The sequence below is a fragment of the Rousettus aegyptiacus genome, unplaced genomic scaffold (assembly GCF_014176215.1).
Source record: "Rousettus aegyptiacus isolate mRouAeg1 unplaced genomic scaffold, mRouAeg1.p scaffold_m13_p_5, whole genome shotgun sequence".
NCBI lineage: Eukaryota > Metazoa > Chordata > Mammalia > Chiroptera > Pteropodidae > Rousettus > Rousettus aegyptiacus.
This window is the reverse complement of record NW_023416308.1, coordinates 88,968,598-88,986,785: the sequence shown is the minus strand read 5'-3', so window position 1 is coordinate 88,986,785 and position 18,188 is coordinate 88,968,598. Positions and strand designations below refer to the sequence as shown.

The following is an 18,188-nucleotide window of genomic DNA, read 5'->3' as shown; positions in this document are numbered from 1 at the left end:
CAAGGTGCCAGGAACTTGAGGCAAATGCTTAGAGGGGACGAGAAACTGTTAGATGGGAATTGGACCCCCACCTGCAGCTCCCTCCTCGATCTGATCATTTGACTCAGGCCAGGCTGGGAAGTGTCAAAGGAACCGAAATTAAAATAAGACTGACACCCACTTGTTTGTAGTGCTGGGCAGATCACTCCCCTCTGTGAGCCTCCGTTACTTGTGTATAAAATGCTCAGAAGTTGACTGCCACGACTGTTAGGGGCTTTTCTACCTACTCATTCCTAGTTTCTCTAATGGATAGAAAAAGAATTGGAACCCCAATCCCCTACTCTATCCCCAACCAAAACCAAGCAAACAACCTGAGCATTTATTTCTTTAGTAATGTAATGATCACATATTGCACAGGAATCTCATATATACCCAGTAGCTCCAGAGAATGACAAAGATCCCTAGGAGTGGGCTCCACCCCTTCCAAGATGCCTCTGGGCTGACTAAGGGGTATGGGATAAGGTGCTCCACCAGGCTGAGCCCAGTGGGGTGCAGCTGGGTAAGGCACCCAGACCTGTCAGTCATACTTCTGCCTCTGGCTCCATCGGACTTAAGAATGGCACTAAGAGGGTGGAGACCATGGTCTGCATGGGGGCTGGGAGGTCTAACATGCCCAGATTCAAGGAGTCATGAATAATGCATGACTCACAGAGATGTTTCTGTGTCGGTGAACCCCTAGAGCAGTGGTCCCCAACCTTTTTGGCACCAGAGACTGGTGCTCCTGTGAGGATCTAATGCCTGATGCTCTGAGGTGAAGCTGAGGTGGTGATGCTAGTGCTGGGGAGCGGCTGCAAACACAGAGGAAGCTTCGCCAGCTCGCCAGGTACTTCACCTCCTGCTGTGCGGCACGATTCCGAACAGGCCACTTACCGGTACCCATCTGTGGCCCCGGGGGCTGGGGACCCCTGCTCTAGAGGATGTGCTCATCCGAGGTCAGGTCTTTGCATGCCCAGTCCTTCCTGAGAGCCGCTTCCCTCCCCTCAGCCAACAGGATCTGCAGGGGGCGTCTAGGGAGCAACTTCTTCCTTAGGGCCTGACCAGAGGCCCAGAAAACGAATTGCAACACTGCCTGAGGCAATAAAAACCCAGATCCGTGCTTCATCTCAAAAGTCAGCTTTTTATTATTGAGGGCCAGGGCCCAGGGAGGGGAGGGTGTTGAGCTAAAGCAGCATTGCTCTCTTTCCAGGAAATGTTGCGAGCTGCAGTGAAAGCTCGAGATGTTGCATTTTTTTTTTTTTTACTCAAGCATGTGTTTTTCAAAAATATCATCCTTCCCCACCCCACCCCCCACCACTAATTTTAGAATCAGACCAAAGCCAAGCTACTGTCCTCTGTTTCTTTTGGGAAAATACTATATTTATTCGAGATGCAGAAGTGTGTCTCTGCAAACCTCCGATTGCTTCAGGAAAACAAATCTGCTTTAGACTATACAGAAACCATGATACAAAATTTATTTCATGCTAGAATCGCTTTGCATAACATTGGGCATGCAGTTCTTACTCTGAAGTGCTAAGTTGCATACAGTGTCAGGTTGTGCCTTAATAAAGGTGGAGGAGGGCCACCCCTCCCGTGGTCCTGATTGTTTGGTGCTCTAAAGAAACACGTGGAAAATCCATACGGCATTGATTATTTACTATGAACAATCTGTTATGAAAGTTGGTCACACTGGATCTACACACCGAAAAGATGAGAGAATCAACCTAGACTAGCCGCTGTCAGGGGTCTTGGGGCGATGTCCGCTGGGTCACAAGCATGCCAAACAGGGAAGAAGGCGGCAGTACGAGTTTCCACAATTCTATTTGGAGCAAAGTTCTCGGTTTCCGCATGAGAGATGAATTATGAGGGTGAGGTCAATATGACCGATGACTGACCGACTGCCCTTTTTAGAACCTTTCCTCTCGATCTCGTGTACAAAAAGGGAAGCAATTTGTTCCCACCCCCAGGCCTCCCCCCACCCCCCACGCCTCCCACATTTAATGTACAGGTTGCTACCGAATGCCCTTACAGTCTGGCTCCAACAACGTGTATAAAAGTAAAGAGCTTTGAAAGAAAATAGAGGACTTTTGCTTTTTTCTTTTCGTTGTTGTTGTTGTTCAGGGTAATCATACAGTTGCAGGGGCGGGGGTTTGGTTTGCTGGGTTTTCTGTTTAACTTCATGCAAGTCATGCTAAGGAACCCCTCCGCCCCCCTCCCCAAATAAAACGAAATTTTAAAAAATGAAAAGAAGGAAAAGAAATCCTCTACGGTCAGTTACCATTTGGCCGTAGAAAAAGCTACGTCCGTCCTAGTACAATGCCTGGGCCACTCGGACTCGTCCGGCAAACCTGCATGGCGTGAATTTACTCTGTCCGAGGGTGAGGAAGGGCTGCAGGTCCACCCAGATGCTTAATAGCCACCAGTGTCCTCGGCCAAGCCGCCTGGTCAAGTCACTCTCACAGCCTCTGTCGGCATATACTTAGCAATGACAGGGCTTTCTTTGCAAAGATCTGTATGTAAAGAATACAATTAACACTTGAGCTTCTCTTCTTGGCTTTCCCATCCCGCTTGGTACTTAGTTTTTAAGGAAGGAGGAGGAAAGACAGAACAGCCACATGCAGAGGCAGGCAGAGTCTTCTCCAGCTGGCTTGGCTTCCCATGCAGTGAGCCAGCCTAGCACTCCTCTTTCTCTCTCTCCTGGGGGAACAGGTAGAGCCCCTAACTCTTGTCCTACTCTGCACATGTTTATGGCCTGGAAATATCCTGAGAAAAGCAAGTCCTTGGTGGCTGTCATGACTCCACGAGAGCGGGGCCAGGGAGATGTGCACTTCACCCTCGGTGCCTCCCAAAGACTGGCACCCACACCACCCGTGGACAGTGGCTGCCACTGGGGTCCCTGGTCACTACAGGGAATGGGGTCTTCCTCTGTCCCACGCTCCCTGGGCTTCTGGAAGCACAGTAAAGAGACTCTCCTGTCTACTCTTTCAGGCCACACAGATTGATCTAACATTCAGGATGAAGGAGGCAGGCAACTCGAGCCCACGAGACCTGACCAGGCAGAGCACAGCCATCGGGAACAGCCTACCTGCTTCCCCCTCACTGCCCTCGGCTGCCCCTGCTCCTGGCATTCTAGAGCCTCCCCCTGGGGAAAAAAGCCCGTCGTGAAGGGGAGCGCTAGGCCTATCCCTGGAAGGCGTCAAGGCTGGCAGCCCTCCCTCCGCCATGCAGCTCCATGCGCGCAGCGCTATGCCGCCCCGAGGTCCAAGGGACCTCCAGGCCGGGCCAGGAAGCAGAGACCAGCCCGGATCAGGAAAAGGACTTTGCCCATCTCAGCATAAGCTGCCTCTCTTCTTCTGTGTTTGCCCTTTATTTTGAATTCTGCATTTTCTCCTTGTGAATTATCGAACCACTTCAAATACTGGAGCAACTGTGAATGGCCACAGGTTACACCAACTGTTACTCTGAAAACAACCATCTCTGCGGCCCAACCTGCTCACCCCAGTCAGCATGCACCCTGTGTGAGCATGTGAGGTGCTCCCAGACATGCATGAGCTGCCCAGCCAGTCCGCTGTGCTTCCTCCGCCTTCCAGGCCCAGGCCAATACCGGAAACCTTGAGCTAGGGTGCTCTGGGGCCCCGCCCCAAGCTTCTCCCCAGCCCATGCTCAGTCAGGCTCTAGTAGAAATCTTTTCCCCAGGGTGTCTGCCTAAGATAAGGGTCGGGTAGGAGGAGTCCCTGAGGAGAGGCCACCTCAGGCTCAGCCTTCACCAACCACAAGGGGGCGCTGACCACACCCGGGCCGGCTAATGGGCGCTGGGGATGGAAGGGGCTGCAGAGTCCTGAGTAACCACTTTCTCTTGGCAAATTCTCTGTCTGCCACTAGCAATATTCTGACTGGCACACACCTTCCCTCTGCAAGGACCATGGCCTCACCCCCAGGGCCTGAAGCCACCTCTCTCTTCCTCTCCCACTAATCTGTGGATTCTCTTCAAAGGAGGTCTCTTTCAGGACATGAATCTTGGGTGGCCGAGGCCACAGGGTCCAGGCCAGGCCAGGCCCATCACACTGCCTCCTCAACCGAGGGACAGGGGAGGTCACTTTGCCTTTTGGGCCTGACTTGCCATCTGCCAGAGCAACCTGAAGCATCCGGGACTCCTCCCACATCTATGGGTATCCCCAGGTATCCCCCAGCCTTAGGGTCATGGCCTGTAGTCAGCCAGCCTGTCTCCAAGTTCCTATCTACCCTTTCGGTACCACCCCACAGCTGCCTGGACCTCAGCTTCTCTCTGCCAGCCTGACATGCCACTTGGCTGGCCCTGGGGGCTCCTTCCACTCCTCGCCCCCCATCGGCGTGCCTGCCTGCCCCTCAGCACCCCTTGCCCACCGCCCCACCCACCCATCTGCAGGAGCGCGAGGCGGCCCAGCTGATGCAGTGCCCCAGCCTCCTCTACATACCCTTTCTCATTCCTCCACCAGGTGGGCACGTGTACTCCCCGGTTGATAAGAGGAAGCAGGGTCCGTATCTCTCGCGGGTGCCCGAGCGCGTAAAGGGCAGGCCCTCATCGGGGGTGAGGGCCTGGTCTATGTGGGGGCAGTCTTCGTTCGCCAGCGCGGCCTTCGCCACCTCCCCATTCAGTTTGGAATCTTCAAACATATAAGCAGAAACTATTGAGACACTGAAAACTGTTTAGTAGGGGAGGGGAAAGGCCAGAGCGGGGGCATCGACAAAGGGCAGCCCATCCCGGAGGATGGAAAAGCGAGCAGGCCATGGAGGGAGGCACGAGGCTGGGGGGCCCTGGCTCATTCAGGCAGCCTGCGGGCTGACCACTGTGCTGCAAAGGAGGGGCTCTGGGTTTGCTCAAAGTTTGCAAAAAGATGAGCTGGCGGGCCCAGCAAGCGTGGTGCTAGGGGCTGGGCCCAGGGCCCAAGGCGGGGCCAATGAGACAGGATGGTGCGGATGCAGACATGGGCGAGGGGCCAGACACAGAGCTCAGGGAGCAGACAGACAGACAGACACGCAGAAACACTCCAGTCCAGAGAGGCAGCCTTTTCTGACCTCTGCTGCTGACCACAGCCCGGTCGCCTCCCACCCGTATACAGCTCAGGCTTCCTTAGCCCCATTCAGACCTCATCGATCAATTTTAGCCCATTCTCCATTTGGATCCCATCTGATCACTCACTTCATGCTGTGCCTCACACACACCCTGTCTGATCACTTAGCCTGCCCGGGCCCCCCACGTGGATCCAAGCTGGCCCCTGTATGCCCTGCCGCCCACACAGACGAGGCCTGGCCACGGTCTCCTCTGTCCTCCGTACACACTCAGCCTCATCACCCTATATGTTCCATCCCCACACAGACCGGGCCTAGCCACACAGTCTCCTCCATCTCCCATGCAGACCCAGCTGGACCATCCACCCTGCGCCATCCCACACGCACGTTCACTGGCCACTCAGTCCGCTCTGACCCCCATGCGATGGGGCCAGTGCCTTCCACCCTGCGCTGCCCCAAGTGGGCCTGGTCAGCTCGCACAGGCACAACAGGGATGTATGCACGAGACAGTGACAGCGGGGCATGATCGGGAGGGGGCTCCCATTCCTCTGTCTCCTCTCAGCAGCGTCACCCGAAAAGCAGAGCAAATGGATGTGTGAGGACAACAGTGGCTGATGGACTCAGGTGGGGAAGATGGGCCTTGGCCTCCGTGGTGGCCTGAGAAGAAACACGGGAGGAGCTCTGGGGGCGTGGTCACTGGGAGGGGGCGGGCAAAGTGTGGCCAGAGCAGGGAGCCCACTCTCCCAAGTCCAGAAGCAGCACCATGGAAGCTTCTGGAACTAGCAGAGGCAGCTCTGTCTGGCCTCTGCCCCCACCCATCACTCCTGGGGACTGAGCCTACCCCACTCTCTCTGCTCTCAAAGCAGAATCTTCCTGGCCAGAGTGGAGCCAACTCAGTCCTCACGGTAGGCACCATGACTTTCTCAAAGACTTCATCTAGGGTGAGAGCCTGCGGGGAAGACGATACCAACATGGGTAGGACCACAGCACGGTAGGCTCTCTGAAAGACTAAAGGCGGGGCGGGGGGGGGGGGAACCTGGAGACAACCTCCTCCCGATTCGGGCCTTTTCCGTGACCCTGTTCACATCACGTAACTGCACGCGGAGGTGATCCTTCTCCGCGGGCACACGCTCAGCGTGTCCGCAGGTGGGATCACAGCCTGTGTGCACGTCATGTCACTACAAAGAGGCAGTCAGTCAAAAGAGAAATGGACCAATCAGGTTTATTCATAAAGCAAATCCAAAAAAAAAAAATCCCATCATAATTTTGGAACTTAAAAAAAGTCTGTCATACAAGATGGCAAAGCATTTCACGTACAGTACGTTTCTTGACAAATCCCAGGGGCTTCACTCCCCGATTTACTCTGAGCCAGAAAGGCCAGTTACCAAGGTAACTCTGACACCACATGACTGGGGCTGGAGCCTCTCTAGGGTCTAGGGGCTGCCTAGCACGTAAGGCATGTCTGCAGGCACACGCGTGCGCGCACAGACACGCTGGTCCTGCCTCCCACTCTGGCTGGCCCCTGGCTTCCCTCCTAAGGGTCTCTGGGCTGAGGAGGAGGGTAGTTGGGGCGAAGGAAGGGAAGGCTAAGGGAGGAAGATGTGGATGAAGCTGTAGAAGTCAGGGCCCATAGTACCTTGCACAAATTCTCCTCAAGGGGAAAACAGCAAGTCCTACCCCATGGCTCTGCCCCACAGTGCCGTGCACCCAGAACATCCAGCTCTCACGGCTTTTAAAGGGTCCAAAGTTAGGGGTGGTTTTCCCTGCAGGGCCAGGAGCCAGGGGGCAGCCATCAGGGATCCCCGGGTGGATATGAGCTTTGCACTTTTCCCACCCTGGACATGAGCGGGCCCACTTCTCCTGTCTACCACGACTTTGAGAAAGGGGTATGACTGGGTGGGGGTATTTAGGTCTCACTCTGTGAAGGAGCCAGCTCCCCTGGGCTGTTGGTTTACCCGTGGTTTGGGGTACTCTCAGAAACTGGGAGCGTTCTCCCTCCCAACTCCAGAAGAGCGGTGGGAAGAGGGAGAAACCAAGGAGGGGCTGACTCTCTAAACCCGGGGAACCCGTGAAAAAGGCCAGAGGGTCAGCTCACCCAAGACTCCCCCCCCCACCATCTGCCCCCGCCTCGACCCCTTGGATGAGATGGCCACTGGGAGCCTCCATTCCCATCTGCTCCCCAGAAGGCGGGGAGCCTCCTCCCCCGGCCCAGGGCCCCTTGGCCCCCACTCCACCCGAGGGCTTGCGATGATGAAATGGCAGCATGGGCAGCGTCTCACGGAGATGGTTTCCAGGCTTTGAAATGGGCTGAGAAAGATGAGCATCCGCAAAAGGGTCATTTTTTTTTAAACTTTGGAGCAAGGAGAACCTGGTGCCAGGGCTTTTCTGCCCTGGTCTCCAGGCACCGCCATTGTACTTACTGTTCAGACCAGCAGTGGGCGCCGGTTGCGGGGGAGCGCACGGGGCTGGGGTGGGGTCGGGGTTGCTGGGCATGTTCCTCGGGCTTAGCCCCAAGGAATTTGCCCGGCCAAGGGGATCAGGGAAAAAGTCCCAGGCTAACTGGGGACAGTCTGTGAGAGACACGAGCAGAGTACAATCACGAGAACTGGCACAAGTCATGCAACAAAACGAGGAGAGAGAGAGAGAAATATGATTAGTGGAAAGAGAGGAAAAGAGAGAATGTGAACAACACGGAAAAGAACACCCAGGCCTGGCCCTCAGAGTTGGCTCGTTCCTCTGATCCTTCCCCCTTGGCCCGTGGGGGCCACGTGGACTCCATTCAGGGCACCAGCTGCCCACCCCGGCCCTGTATCCGAGCAGAAACTTGGTCAGCGTGTGCAGAGGGGCCCAGCCCATACCCGCCCTGCCCCGTGGGCTAGCACCACCCTGGCACCCTCTGCAGCCCAGCAAGGGAAAGGTGGTGGTCCGGGGCCAGGGGTCCTCTGGACTCGGCTGCTCAAGGGAGAACCCCCCATCCCCTCCCCAAAGATGACCCAGAGGCTGCAGGGGTAGCTCCCAGGGGCCCAGGCAGGGTCTTCTCTGGGGCCTCGCTGCTGCTCTGTGTGCCTGTGGGCACCACCCCTCCCCCATGCCAGCCCCCTGCTCACCTATGGTGGGACCCCACAGCCCCGGATACAGCACCACAGAGGACCAACCCACGTCACAGGAGCAGAGATGAACAAGACACACGTGAATGGACATGGCAGGACACAGGGAGCAATCTGAGTTGTCCAGAGCAAAAAAAAAAAATGGTCCAGGCCACCCCCACCCCCAACTACGGACGGGGAAGGGCGCTTCTTTCCGGGAGAGGAGAAAGTTCTCCTGGGCCATCAGCCCCCAATAGCCCCTGACGATGTGGGGCGCCCTCCCGGCATCCCCTGAGGGGCCCTACAACCCCCCAGGACAAATCCCCCAACACTGAGGCCATGCTAGCCATGATACAGAGGAGGAGACCAGACCATCACACAGTCACACAGTCCTGAGGCTTCAGGAAAGACCGGAGGTAGAGGGGAGGGGAAGGGACTGCGGCCACAACTGGGAGGACTTGCTGGAGTCCTGGGGTCCTGCTTGGTGGGAGGGGTGCCCTCAGAGCTCAGCACGTTGCACTTGGCCCCAACCCGGGTTCCAAAAGTGGAAGTGGAGAACCCCAGGTTTGGCTGAGGCCACTCGACTGCCCTTAGGGGTGGAGGGAGGTTGCAAAGAACGTGGGGGCGGCACCTCGCCTCCCTCAGTTCCTGCAGGGCCCGGTCGCCACTCACGTTTGCTTTCCTCACCTCTGGCCTCCCCCATCCCGCTCACAAGTGCACCCCCAGCCCCATGCCTATCTAGGTGGGTGGAGAGCTGCAAACAGAAAAGAAGGTGACCAGGAAGGGACTAAGGGAAGCAGTGATGAGGGGACACTTCCTAAGGCTCACACCCCTCTCTTGGTGATAGAGAATTCAGGTCTCACACGCCAGCTTTTGGAGGAATGAGTGTTCTGGTGTGGGATGAGGTGGGGGGCGGCGGGGGCAGGGGGCGTGGTGTCTCAGAGCCAAGGTGGACAGGTCCGCATATCAGAATAGCACCACCAGGGTAAGTGAGTACTTGAGAAGGGAATGGAGATCAAGTGTGGGGATGGGGAAGGGTGGTGGGAAGGCAGGAGGATCTCAGCATCCGGGCTCCAGAGGACAAGCTTGGGAGGGCCCAGACTACCTCCTCAGCAGCAGAGACTGTTCATGCCAGCCCTGGGTTCTTGAGATCTGGGTCCAGAGCAAGGAGGCTCCTAGGAGCAGGGCTCCATGGTTGTGGGGTCCAGGCGATCCAACAGGAGTGCATGGGCTTTACAGGTCTCCTGCAGCATGGGAAGAGGGCTTGTGTCCCTGGAACTAGCTGGCATACATGTCAGGCACACACGTCTGCACTGTGTGTGCATGCATGTGCACATGCGTGTGTGTGTGTGTGTGTGTGTGTGTGTGTGTGCCCTTAGCACTCGGAGAATACTGGCATTGTCTAGGAGTACAGAGGCATCTGTGCCTGACTGGAGCGAACTGGGGATCCTCGACAGGCTGGCCTGGTACCCATGCTTGGGGTACCAATCCTGAAAGGTCTAGTGTTGGAAAGGATGTGATGGAAGGGCCAAGTAGTGCCATGGTGATGCCACTCAGGCTGAGCTCTTCCTGCTGGGGCCCAGAGTGGTACTCGGGGCTAGGCCAGCCCAGACCGTCCCCCAGAACCCCAGGAATTGTCCTTGCCATGACAGCGGCTCCTGAGGTCCAACAGCTAGCTAGTTCAAGGCAGAGAAGTGGGGCAGGTGCTTTCTACCAGTCTGTGCCTGACTCCCCAAGCAGGAGCCATGCCTAAGCCAGGGAGCACAGCCCCACCTCAGGCTCCCTATTCCAACTTCTGAGACTCCTCTGGCTCAGCCCAGGACACTAACCACATTCCTGCAGGAATCCCAGGAAGGGGGATGGGCAGGGGGTGTGAAAAGGGGTCAGTGAGCCCCCATGGGCAGAGAAGTGGGCCTTGGAGGGACTGCTCTGGGCAGCACAACTGTGGGATGAAGCCACATCTGGAGAAGGCGGGGGTGGGGGTGGGGGTGGGCCAGAGAACATATCAGCAGGGGGGACAGAATTAGTCATCTGCTAGGGGAGGCCACCCAAACTGAGGGAAACTTGCTCATCTAGGGCTGAACTACTGCAGGCCCCCTGCCAGACCTGGACCTGGGATGTCCTTCACAGATTAAAAAGCTACTTATCACTCACTCAGCCTCCCTCACCCCACGCTCCTTCTTAGCTCAGTGCTGTATTCTTCTCTGGGTCATCCATTCCCTTGAAATCCCTGTGTCCACAGAATAAGTCGATGGTATTCCATGGGTAGAGGTAGACTATGGGCTTTATATCTTCGGACCAGAGCCCCGTGATCAACTTTATGTGCTATGTGCAGGTTCTCATAAAACTGAGATAGTCCCATAACGAACCACTAGCCATGGAATATGAGAATATATCCCACGGTGACTAGTATTGTTTCATGGCCCCCCCTCCCCCCTCCCACCGAATTCGCGGGAAAGTGGTTGTACACTGGTTGGGGTGTCGTGTATTGCTGCTGCAGTCCCTACTGCCAGAAGTGGGGAGAACCCTCGGTGGGAGATCGTTGCTGGTCTGTAGCGCTTTCGTCTAAGCTGCCCGGGGTGGTGGCCCCTCTAGTCCTTCGCTCGCCAGCCGCTTCCATCAGAAGGCCATCGGACACTCCCACTCGACCATCAACCCAAACAGACAACGTGAAAGCTAGAGTCACTCCAACAGGTTCCTAAAGATAAACGCTAAACTCTAGACTGGTGGTAGAGGATGAGTTGGTTCGGCATGCTGTGGGGGAAGTAAGCTTGTTATGGAGGGCTAGAGGCGTCTCCTAAGACACACCTGGAGCTAGGCAGCTGGAGTCAGAGCAGGGGCGCTACTCAGCTATGGAGGCAGGCTCTGTCAGGGGTGAGAAGCCTTCCTACTGCCTTTGCAGAGACCCTCCCACCCGATCCCATGCACCATTTGTGCCGTCTGCACAGCCTGAAGGGAGCCACGTAAAGACCAAATCAGAAGCTGTCTGCCATTTCCAAATCACACCCGCCCCCGCCCTGTCTGGACACCAGGTCAGTGGCCTGAGTCAGAGACTCACGCTGGACTCCTGCCCGACGAGCAGCAGCGCCCCCACCCCCGGGCTCCTGCTAAGAGAGTCCTCAGCAACCACGCGGGCCACGTCGTCTCTTCAGAACCTCACGAGACCAGCACGTCAACCTCCTTACCCAGGGCCACCAGTGAGGTTCCTCTAGCTGGCTCTCGCCTCGTGAATTTGGCTGCCCAGCATCTTCCTGGGCCCCCAGGCTCCACACCTCGAGATTGAGAGCAGGGGTCCGGGGTCGCCCACGGAACTAAGGAAGCAGTCTGACTGAATCTGGAATCATCGCTACGGGGGCAGAGGTGAAAGGTCAGATCGACATGCCTCTAAGAGGTTTCCTACCTGCTCTGTTAATTTCTAAAATTTCTTCCTGGGCCAGCGGGCATGTGTCACTCTGAGTACTGTGGTGTGGAGAGTTTACGACAGATTTACAATAATTGGGAGATCCCAGCTGCGGTGGCCGTGGAATATGCTTCTTTTTTTTCTTTGGTAGTTTCTGCTTAGCCATGGCTAAGGAGTAATACATCCCAAAATTGTTCACGATGACAGGCACAGGCATGGCGATGGTCAGCACGCCTGCCAGCGCACACAGTGCTCCCACCAACATGCCGGACCACGTCTGCGGGTACATGTCTCCATAGCCCAGCGTTGTCATGGTGACCACGGCCCACCAGAAGCCAATGGGGATGTTCTTAAAGTGAGTGTGCTCACTGGCGCTGGGGTCATTGGGCTGTGCCCCAATCCTCTCGGCATAGTAGATCATGGTGGCAAAGATCAGGACGCCCAGGGCCAGGAAGATGATAAGCAGTAAGAACTCGTTGGTGCTGGCGCGGAGTGTGTGGCCCAGGACCCGCAGGCCCACGAAATGGCGGGTCAGCTTGAAGATGCGCAGGATACGCACGAAGCGGACAACACGCAGGAAGCCCAGGACGTCCTTGGCAGCCTTGGAGGACAGGCCGCTCAGGCCCACCTCCAGGTAGAAGGGGAGGATGGCCACAAAGTCAATGATGTTGAGCGAGTTCTTGATGAACTCTACTTTGTTGGGGCAGAAGACGACACGCATGAGGAACTCGAAGGTGAACCAGACCACGCAGACACCCTCGATGTAGGTGAGAAAGGCCTCCGTCTCCGCTTCCCGGTAGTAGCGCACTTGCGTGCCGTTCCGAACATTCTCGATCTCCGTCTTGTTCACGATGGGGTTGAAGCGCTCATGGGTCTCCAGGCAGAAGGTAGTGATGGAGACCAGGATGAAGAAGAGGGAGGCAAAGGCCACGTACTGCGGGGGAGAAACACACAGTGTCAGAGGGGAGGCCCTCTCTCCCAGAGCAGAGAACACTGGGGTGCCTTTGTGTTGAGCCCCGTCAGCCAGAGTCGGAAGACACCTGCACGATGACCCCTCCAACGTGGGGCCAAGCTGACAAACCGCCTTTCCCTCCTCAGCGCATGGGGGAAAGAAGCTTGAGGAGTTAGGGCTTGGGGCAGAGAGTGCTTTGTTTTCACAAACGCCTGCCCTTTCCTCCTGTAGGCACTGCATTTCCCAGCCTCCCTTGGGGTTAGATGGGGTCATGTGACTGAGTTCAGGCCAGTGGACAGGGCACAAAAGGGGTGTGCATTAACGCCAGGCCTAGCTCATAAAACCTTCCTACTCAATCATCCATACTCGCTCTTCCATCCACTGCCAGGCAAATGCTGAAGCCCTAGGGGCCAGCAGGGCCACCAGAAGGAAGAAGCCTGACTCCCTGGAAAGAAAAACCACTAAATACTCTCACTGAACTATTGCCTGAGTGGGAAATAAACTTCTACTGTGTTAAGCCACTGTGATTTGGAGGTGCAGAAACTGATTCAAGCATTTAGCCACCCTGACCAATACAAGTGGCCTAACCTTCTGGGGTTGAAGTCGGCGAAGAAATGAGAGGCCAGGTCTGGTGGAATCAGGCCTCTCAAAGGCCACATCTTCCCTCTTTGTCCCCTCCTCCTTCCATCTATTCACTCTCTTCTTCATGACTCTGTTCCTCACTCACGGGGTCTCTCTCAGGGTCTAGCCCACTTAGAACTGAAGAAGATGTATATCTGTCTCAGGGCCTTAGATGACTTTTTTACTCACTCTCTACTCTTAGGAATTCACGTGCCCAGCCTGGAGGTGAGTGCACCATCTTTGGAGGTATTCAAATAGAGGCTGAATGGTTGTTTGTGAGAGAGATCCTGTTTTGCGAGTTCTGGCATCAGGAGAATTGGACCAGGTAGCCTCAGAGGCACCATAATCCACAAAATCTGCTTCTCTCCTGCTGCTGGCCAGTCCCAGAGTAGGAGTGCAGGTGAGCGGGAGGAAGAAGTTGTTGGGGTGCTGGGGCTTTCCAAACATATGAAGGTACCTGCTCTTCTCAGACCTCACCAGTGAGAAGGAAATGGAGTAACCCAGCCTGTCCAGAACCACCAGGTCTGCCCCTGAGCCCCCTGGAGAAAGGTGCGGGAGACCCTTTGGTTTGGTTTGATGGCCCCATATGGAGCTTCTTGAGCCTGCAGCAGACATGGGAACCTAAGGAAAGAGAATCAATCAGCTGAGTTTCAAACTCTCCTGTTCAGACTATATTCCAGGCAAGGTCTCTTCTTGAAGTTGGGTCCCCCTGGAACTCTAACATACCATGGCCTCCCTTGGCACTGCCCTGGGCAGATGGAACCCTGGCCAAACAGCTCTCCTCTAGGGGCCCAGCTGGTCTTTCCTGCCTGCATGTTCCGGCTGCTCCCCTTTCCCTCTGGGCTCCCCTTCTCCCAGCTTGGCCAAAACAGATCATGGCTGGAACAAGGCTGTCTCCCTGGAGGCAGCCCTGGGCTGCAGTATGGAATAGGTGGCACCTTTGGTCTACACAGCCGGCTTCATAGATAGCTTCAAGAAGTGCCACAGTCTCATCCTGTATCTGCAGCAGGAGGCAGCTATACTGCTTCCAGAAATTTCTTTAGTTTGAATTGATGGTCCTTCCCCACGTAGTTGGGTGGGGGCAGCACTGGAAGTCCCAGAACAGCCCTATCTGTGTTGACCATGGCCATGGGACCTGGCACCCAAACTGGAAGGGATCTAGAAGCCAAGAACTATGTGAACCTTCCAAGCCACACTCTGGGTTGTGAGAAGGAGAAAGGAAAGGGGAAGGGGAAAAGTTAGCATTTTAGAATATCAACATTAGAGCAGCCTTTAGGGATTATCTGGTCCAAGATGCTACATGCTACAGGTGGGAAGCCTGAGCCCAGAAATGGGAAGAGATCTGCCCAAGCCAATCATTATAGCATGCTAATAGCCCTATAGACTTTAGAACATTGAGCACTTTTCAAAAATTTTATCCTAGACTATTATCAATTGATTCCTATGCATCCTCCCTCCAATCTGCCCATCCCTCCTTTCTTTTATCCACCTATCATCCATCTATCCATCATCCATCCTTCTTTCCTTCCATCCACTAGTCCTTCCTTCCTTTTATCCTTTCTCCGTCCCTTTCATCGACACATCCACTCATCTTTCTTTCCTCCCTCCATTCCTTCCTTCCTTTGTTCTTCCCTCTCTTCCCTCCTCCTCATCATGCATTTATCCATTCTCCTCTTCCTTCCTTTTCTTCCTTCCTTTCCTTCCCTTCTTTCCATCCACTCATTCTTCCTTCCTTTTATCCTTTCTCCCTCTATTCTGTCTACGCATCTAGTCATCTTTCTTCTTTCCCTCCCTCCCGTCCATCCTTACATCTTTCCATCCTTTCTTCTTCACCAAGCACCAGGTTATGCTTAGCACAGAGGGGAATAAGACCTCGCCCAGTCATCTGAGAGCTCCTTGCTCAGCTTGAGGGTTAAGGACACACACAGAGATGAGTGCAATGCAGTGGCCTGAAAAGGTGAGCCCCATCAGCCCTGTGAAGTGGGTGAGGTTTGGACGAGGTGGGGCAGGGTAGGAACTTAAATCAGATCTTTCAGCTCTAGAAACAGCTCTGTAAGGATCCAGAGAATGATGACCTGGGGCACAACAGAGGTAAAACAGGAGAGCAAAGTGGAAGCAACTGAAAAAAGTCACCAATTCTGACCCATGTTTATCCAGCTCTTCCCATCACCAGAGTTGCCAGAGCTCTGGAGCTAAATACATATCCTCTTCTGCTGGGTACTGGGCCCTGGATTCCCTCTGGAGGGCTCCATCTTAGAGCTTGGCATTCATAGCCCAGACTCCCCATAGGCAGGTCATGCCCTTAGTCATGTTCACTTCCTTGGCCTTTGTGACAGAGGATGCCAAGAGGGCAGAGCCCAATGCACCCCTGGGCTCCCGACCCTGAGTAATGGCAGAAGGCAGGAGGTACCTCCCTTCCTCCCACCAATCATGGAATACCCCTCCTAAAACATCCAAGATCTATCCTCTTCTGTCCCCTCTGCTTATATGTGACTTTCTCTCCACAGGGTCACTGTCATCAAAGCTAACAGGTTTTAGGCTTCAGTCTCAAGCACCAATCCAGCCTCCACAAAGCTACCAGAGGAAGCAAGCTACCGCTGGAATCCCAGCTCTGCCCATGACCATGCTGCCCACAGTGAAAAGCCCTAACTCCTCAGCCTGGCACAGAAGGCTTTCTGTGTCCTGGCCTGACTTCTTTACACCAAGGAGCCCCCAAATTTACCCTCTGGGAGGCAGCGAGCTTATCTCCAACTCTGGCTCATTAGTGCTCAGGGAGGCTCATGGGAACAGCCCAGACAAAGCACTGATGTCCCAGGAGCCTTCTCACTCCCAGGTGCCCCGACAGGCCCTTGGAGCTCTTATCCCATTTGTTCCTCTCATTGGACAGATCCTGATAGGTGAACTGAGGCCCAGAAACAGGTCAGGTCTTATAAAATTAGGGTAGGAACAAATCCTTGGTTCTCAGCCATCAGTGGAGAGCCTATCTAGATCTTTCCTCTCCAGGCCCCAGTGCCCAAAGAGCTGAGTCAGGAGTAGGTAGCATTAGCCAGGCCTAGAGCCAGACACCAGGGCTTCTTCCCCAGAGGAGCCAGGAGAGGTAGAAGGCAGGCCTCGCACCCTGCTTAGGCTCCTGGGGCCTTCCTTCTGGCCTTTGCTGTTGGCAGCCCCGGTGCTTTGTCACAGGCAGAGCCCCAGCAACATCCAGGTCCAAGTGGGCCCTTGGGAGGGCTGTGGAAAAAGGTGCCCCTGGCTTGCTTAGACAGCCACATACTAGAGACTAGCAAGTCGGCTGTGACACACAGCCAAAGCAAAAGCTCACATCCAGCCTAGTCCCCAGCTCCCTTCTAATCCTCCACAGGAAAGCTGAACACATAAAGGAGAGAGGAGAAAGCTACCAAAGCTAAAGACCTACTCTGCACCTTTAATCCTTGTACAGCCTGGTCAGACAGATGATCATTCCCCATTAGGTTAAAAAGGAAACCCAGGCACGGAGAAGTTCAGGGTAAACCAAGGGTTGAAAGCTAGGAATGAAGCTGCAGCTTGGACTCAAGTCTATCTAGCTCAAGGGCCTAAGCTCTTTCCACCACTAGGGTAACCACAGCTCTGGGGACTAGTAATACAGCCCTGCACTGGGGAGCTGACCTTGACCATGTCTGCATGGTTCATCTTGGACTTTGACATCCAAAGCCCAGACTCTCTGAGGGCAAACTATGCCTGTCCCCACTGAGAGAGAGAGCCAGGGTGCCTGGATTCACCAGCTGGAGACCAGCCAAGCCTGAATAATTCTTGGGCCTTGCTAGTGCCTAGAACCACAGGAGCCCCAAGGTGGGGAGGGTCGGGAGGGTGGGGCATGGGGAGATGCAGCCCCACCTTGCTCAGGGAATCAATGCTGACAGCAGGCTTGGACACTCTAGCCTACATTCCCACCTGTCCTACCTCCTTGAAGACCCAGACAAGGCAGGGTGAAAGATGACCTCAACCTGCTCAAGAAGTTCAGCCAGAGGGAAGGGGAAAGAGTATGGGAGGGGAGGACCTGGGATCAGCTGACTTCTGGCAGGGAGGGAACCTTTGCCTGGAAGGTCCTGGGCAGCAAGCCTTGGGAGTCACCTCTACAGCAACCCTGAGCTGTCACTCCTTGTAGAGGCTGCAAGCAAGGGGCAGGGGCCGCACCCCATGTGAGCTGTCTGTCTCCCAATCCCCAGTCACCCAGAAGACATGAAACAGTCACCCACAGACCACAGACAAATACAACTGCCCAGAGTACGCATCTCCCCATTACCTAAGCATATACACTGTGCATGTGGCCAAACTACAGCATAGTGTCCAGACCACACACACACATAGAGAACGTAGGGGCCCATGGACTGCACTGAAACATACCGATAACCTCACCTAGCATGAACACCCAGGTGCTGTACTGCTAGGTAAATACCCTGCAGCCCCTACTAAGTACTAGCAAGTATCTATTCGGAGTACACAGATGATGCAGCAATGGTCACCACACGATGCATGCACTACGAATAAAATAGACCTCAGGCATTGCCACTTAGCTGGCCCTTCCTCTGCCCACTTCAACCCCGCTGCGTGTGACTGACTCAGTATCTGTCTCTCCAGCCTGCCGTGCATCTGCCTCCTCAGCCTTCCCTCATGCCCTCGGCCTCCCTCCCTGCTCAGACGGTGCTAGCCCCTGGATTTCTCCTCTCTAGGGCCTGCCCATCATCCACAGGCTTCCTGATTTCCTGCCACCCAGCAGACCTTGTCTCCTTTCCCCAGCCATGAGGTCAGTTCCTCCTGGGCTGCTAGCTGACGAGGGGCGAGCACAAAGGGAGCTTTGCCTGGCAACCCAGGGGTAATTGTCACCCAGCCTGGCGACCATGCTGTGAAATTTCAAGACAACATAGGCTGGGTCTCCTGATAATGCAGCATAAACCCAAGCTGGTAGTTTCTGGCTTTCTTTTTTTCCAGAACCAAATCACAAACTGTGAGAGACCCGCCAATTGTGTTCTAGAACGTGGTAGCCATGGCAACAGAGCAAGGCATCCCATTTCTATGGTAACCAGGGTGG

General features: G+C 55.1%; 1 protein-coding gene across 1 annotated transcript in view; it reads right to left on the bottom strand.

Annotated features, from left to right (window-relative positions):
- Positions 1–1,129: 1,129 nt before the first annotated feature.
- Positions 1,130–18,188, bottom strand: part of KCNC1 (potassium voltage-gated channel subfamily C member 1) — a 43,345-nt gene continuing 26,286 nt past the window's right edge. Inside the window, exons 2-4 of the mRNA XM_016139511.2 lie at positions 11,551–12,484; positions 4,470–4,658; positions 1,130–2,525 (exon numbers count right to left, since the gene is read on the bottom strand). Coding sequence (XP_015994997.1) covers positions 2,461–2,525; positions 4,470–4,658; positions 11,551–12,484 — 1,188 coding nt within the window. The 3' untranslated portion in view covers positions 1,130–2,460. The remainder of the gene's footprint in view (positions 2,526–4,469; positions 4,659–11,550; positions 12,485–18,188) is intronic.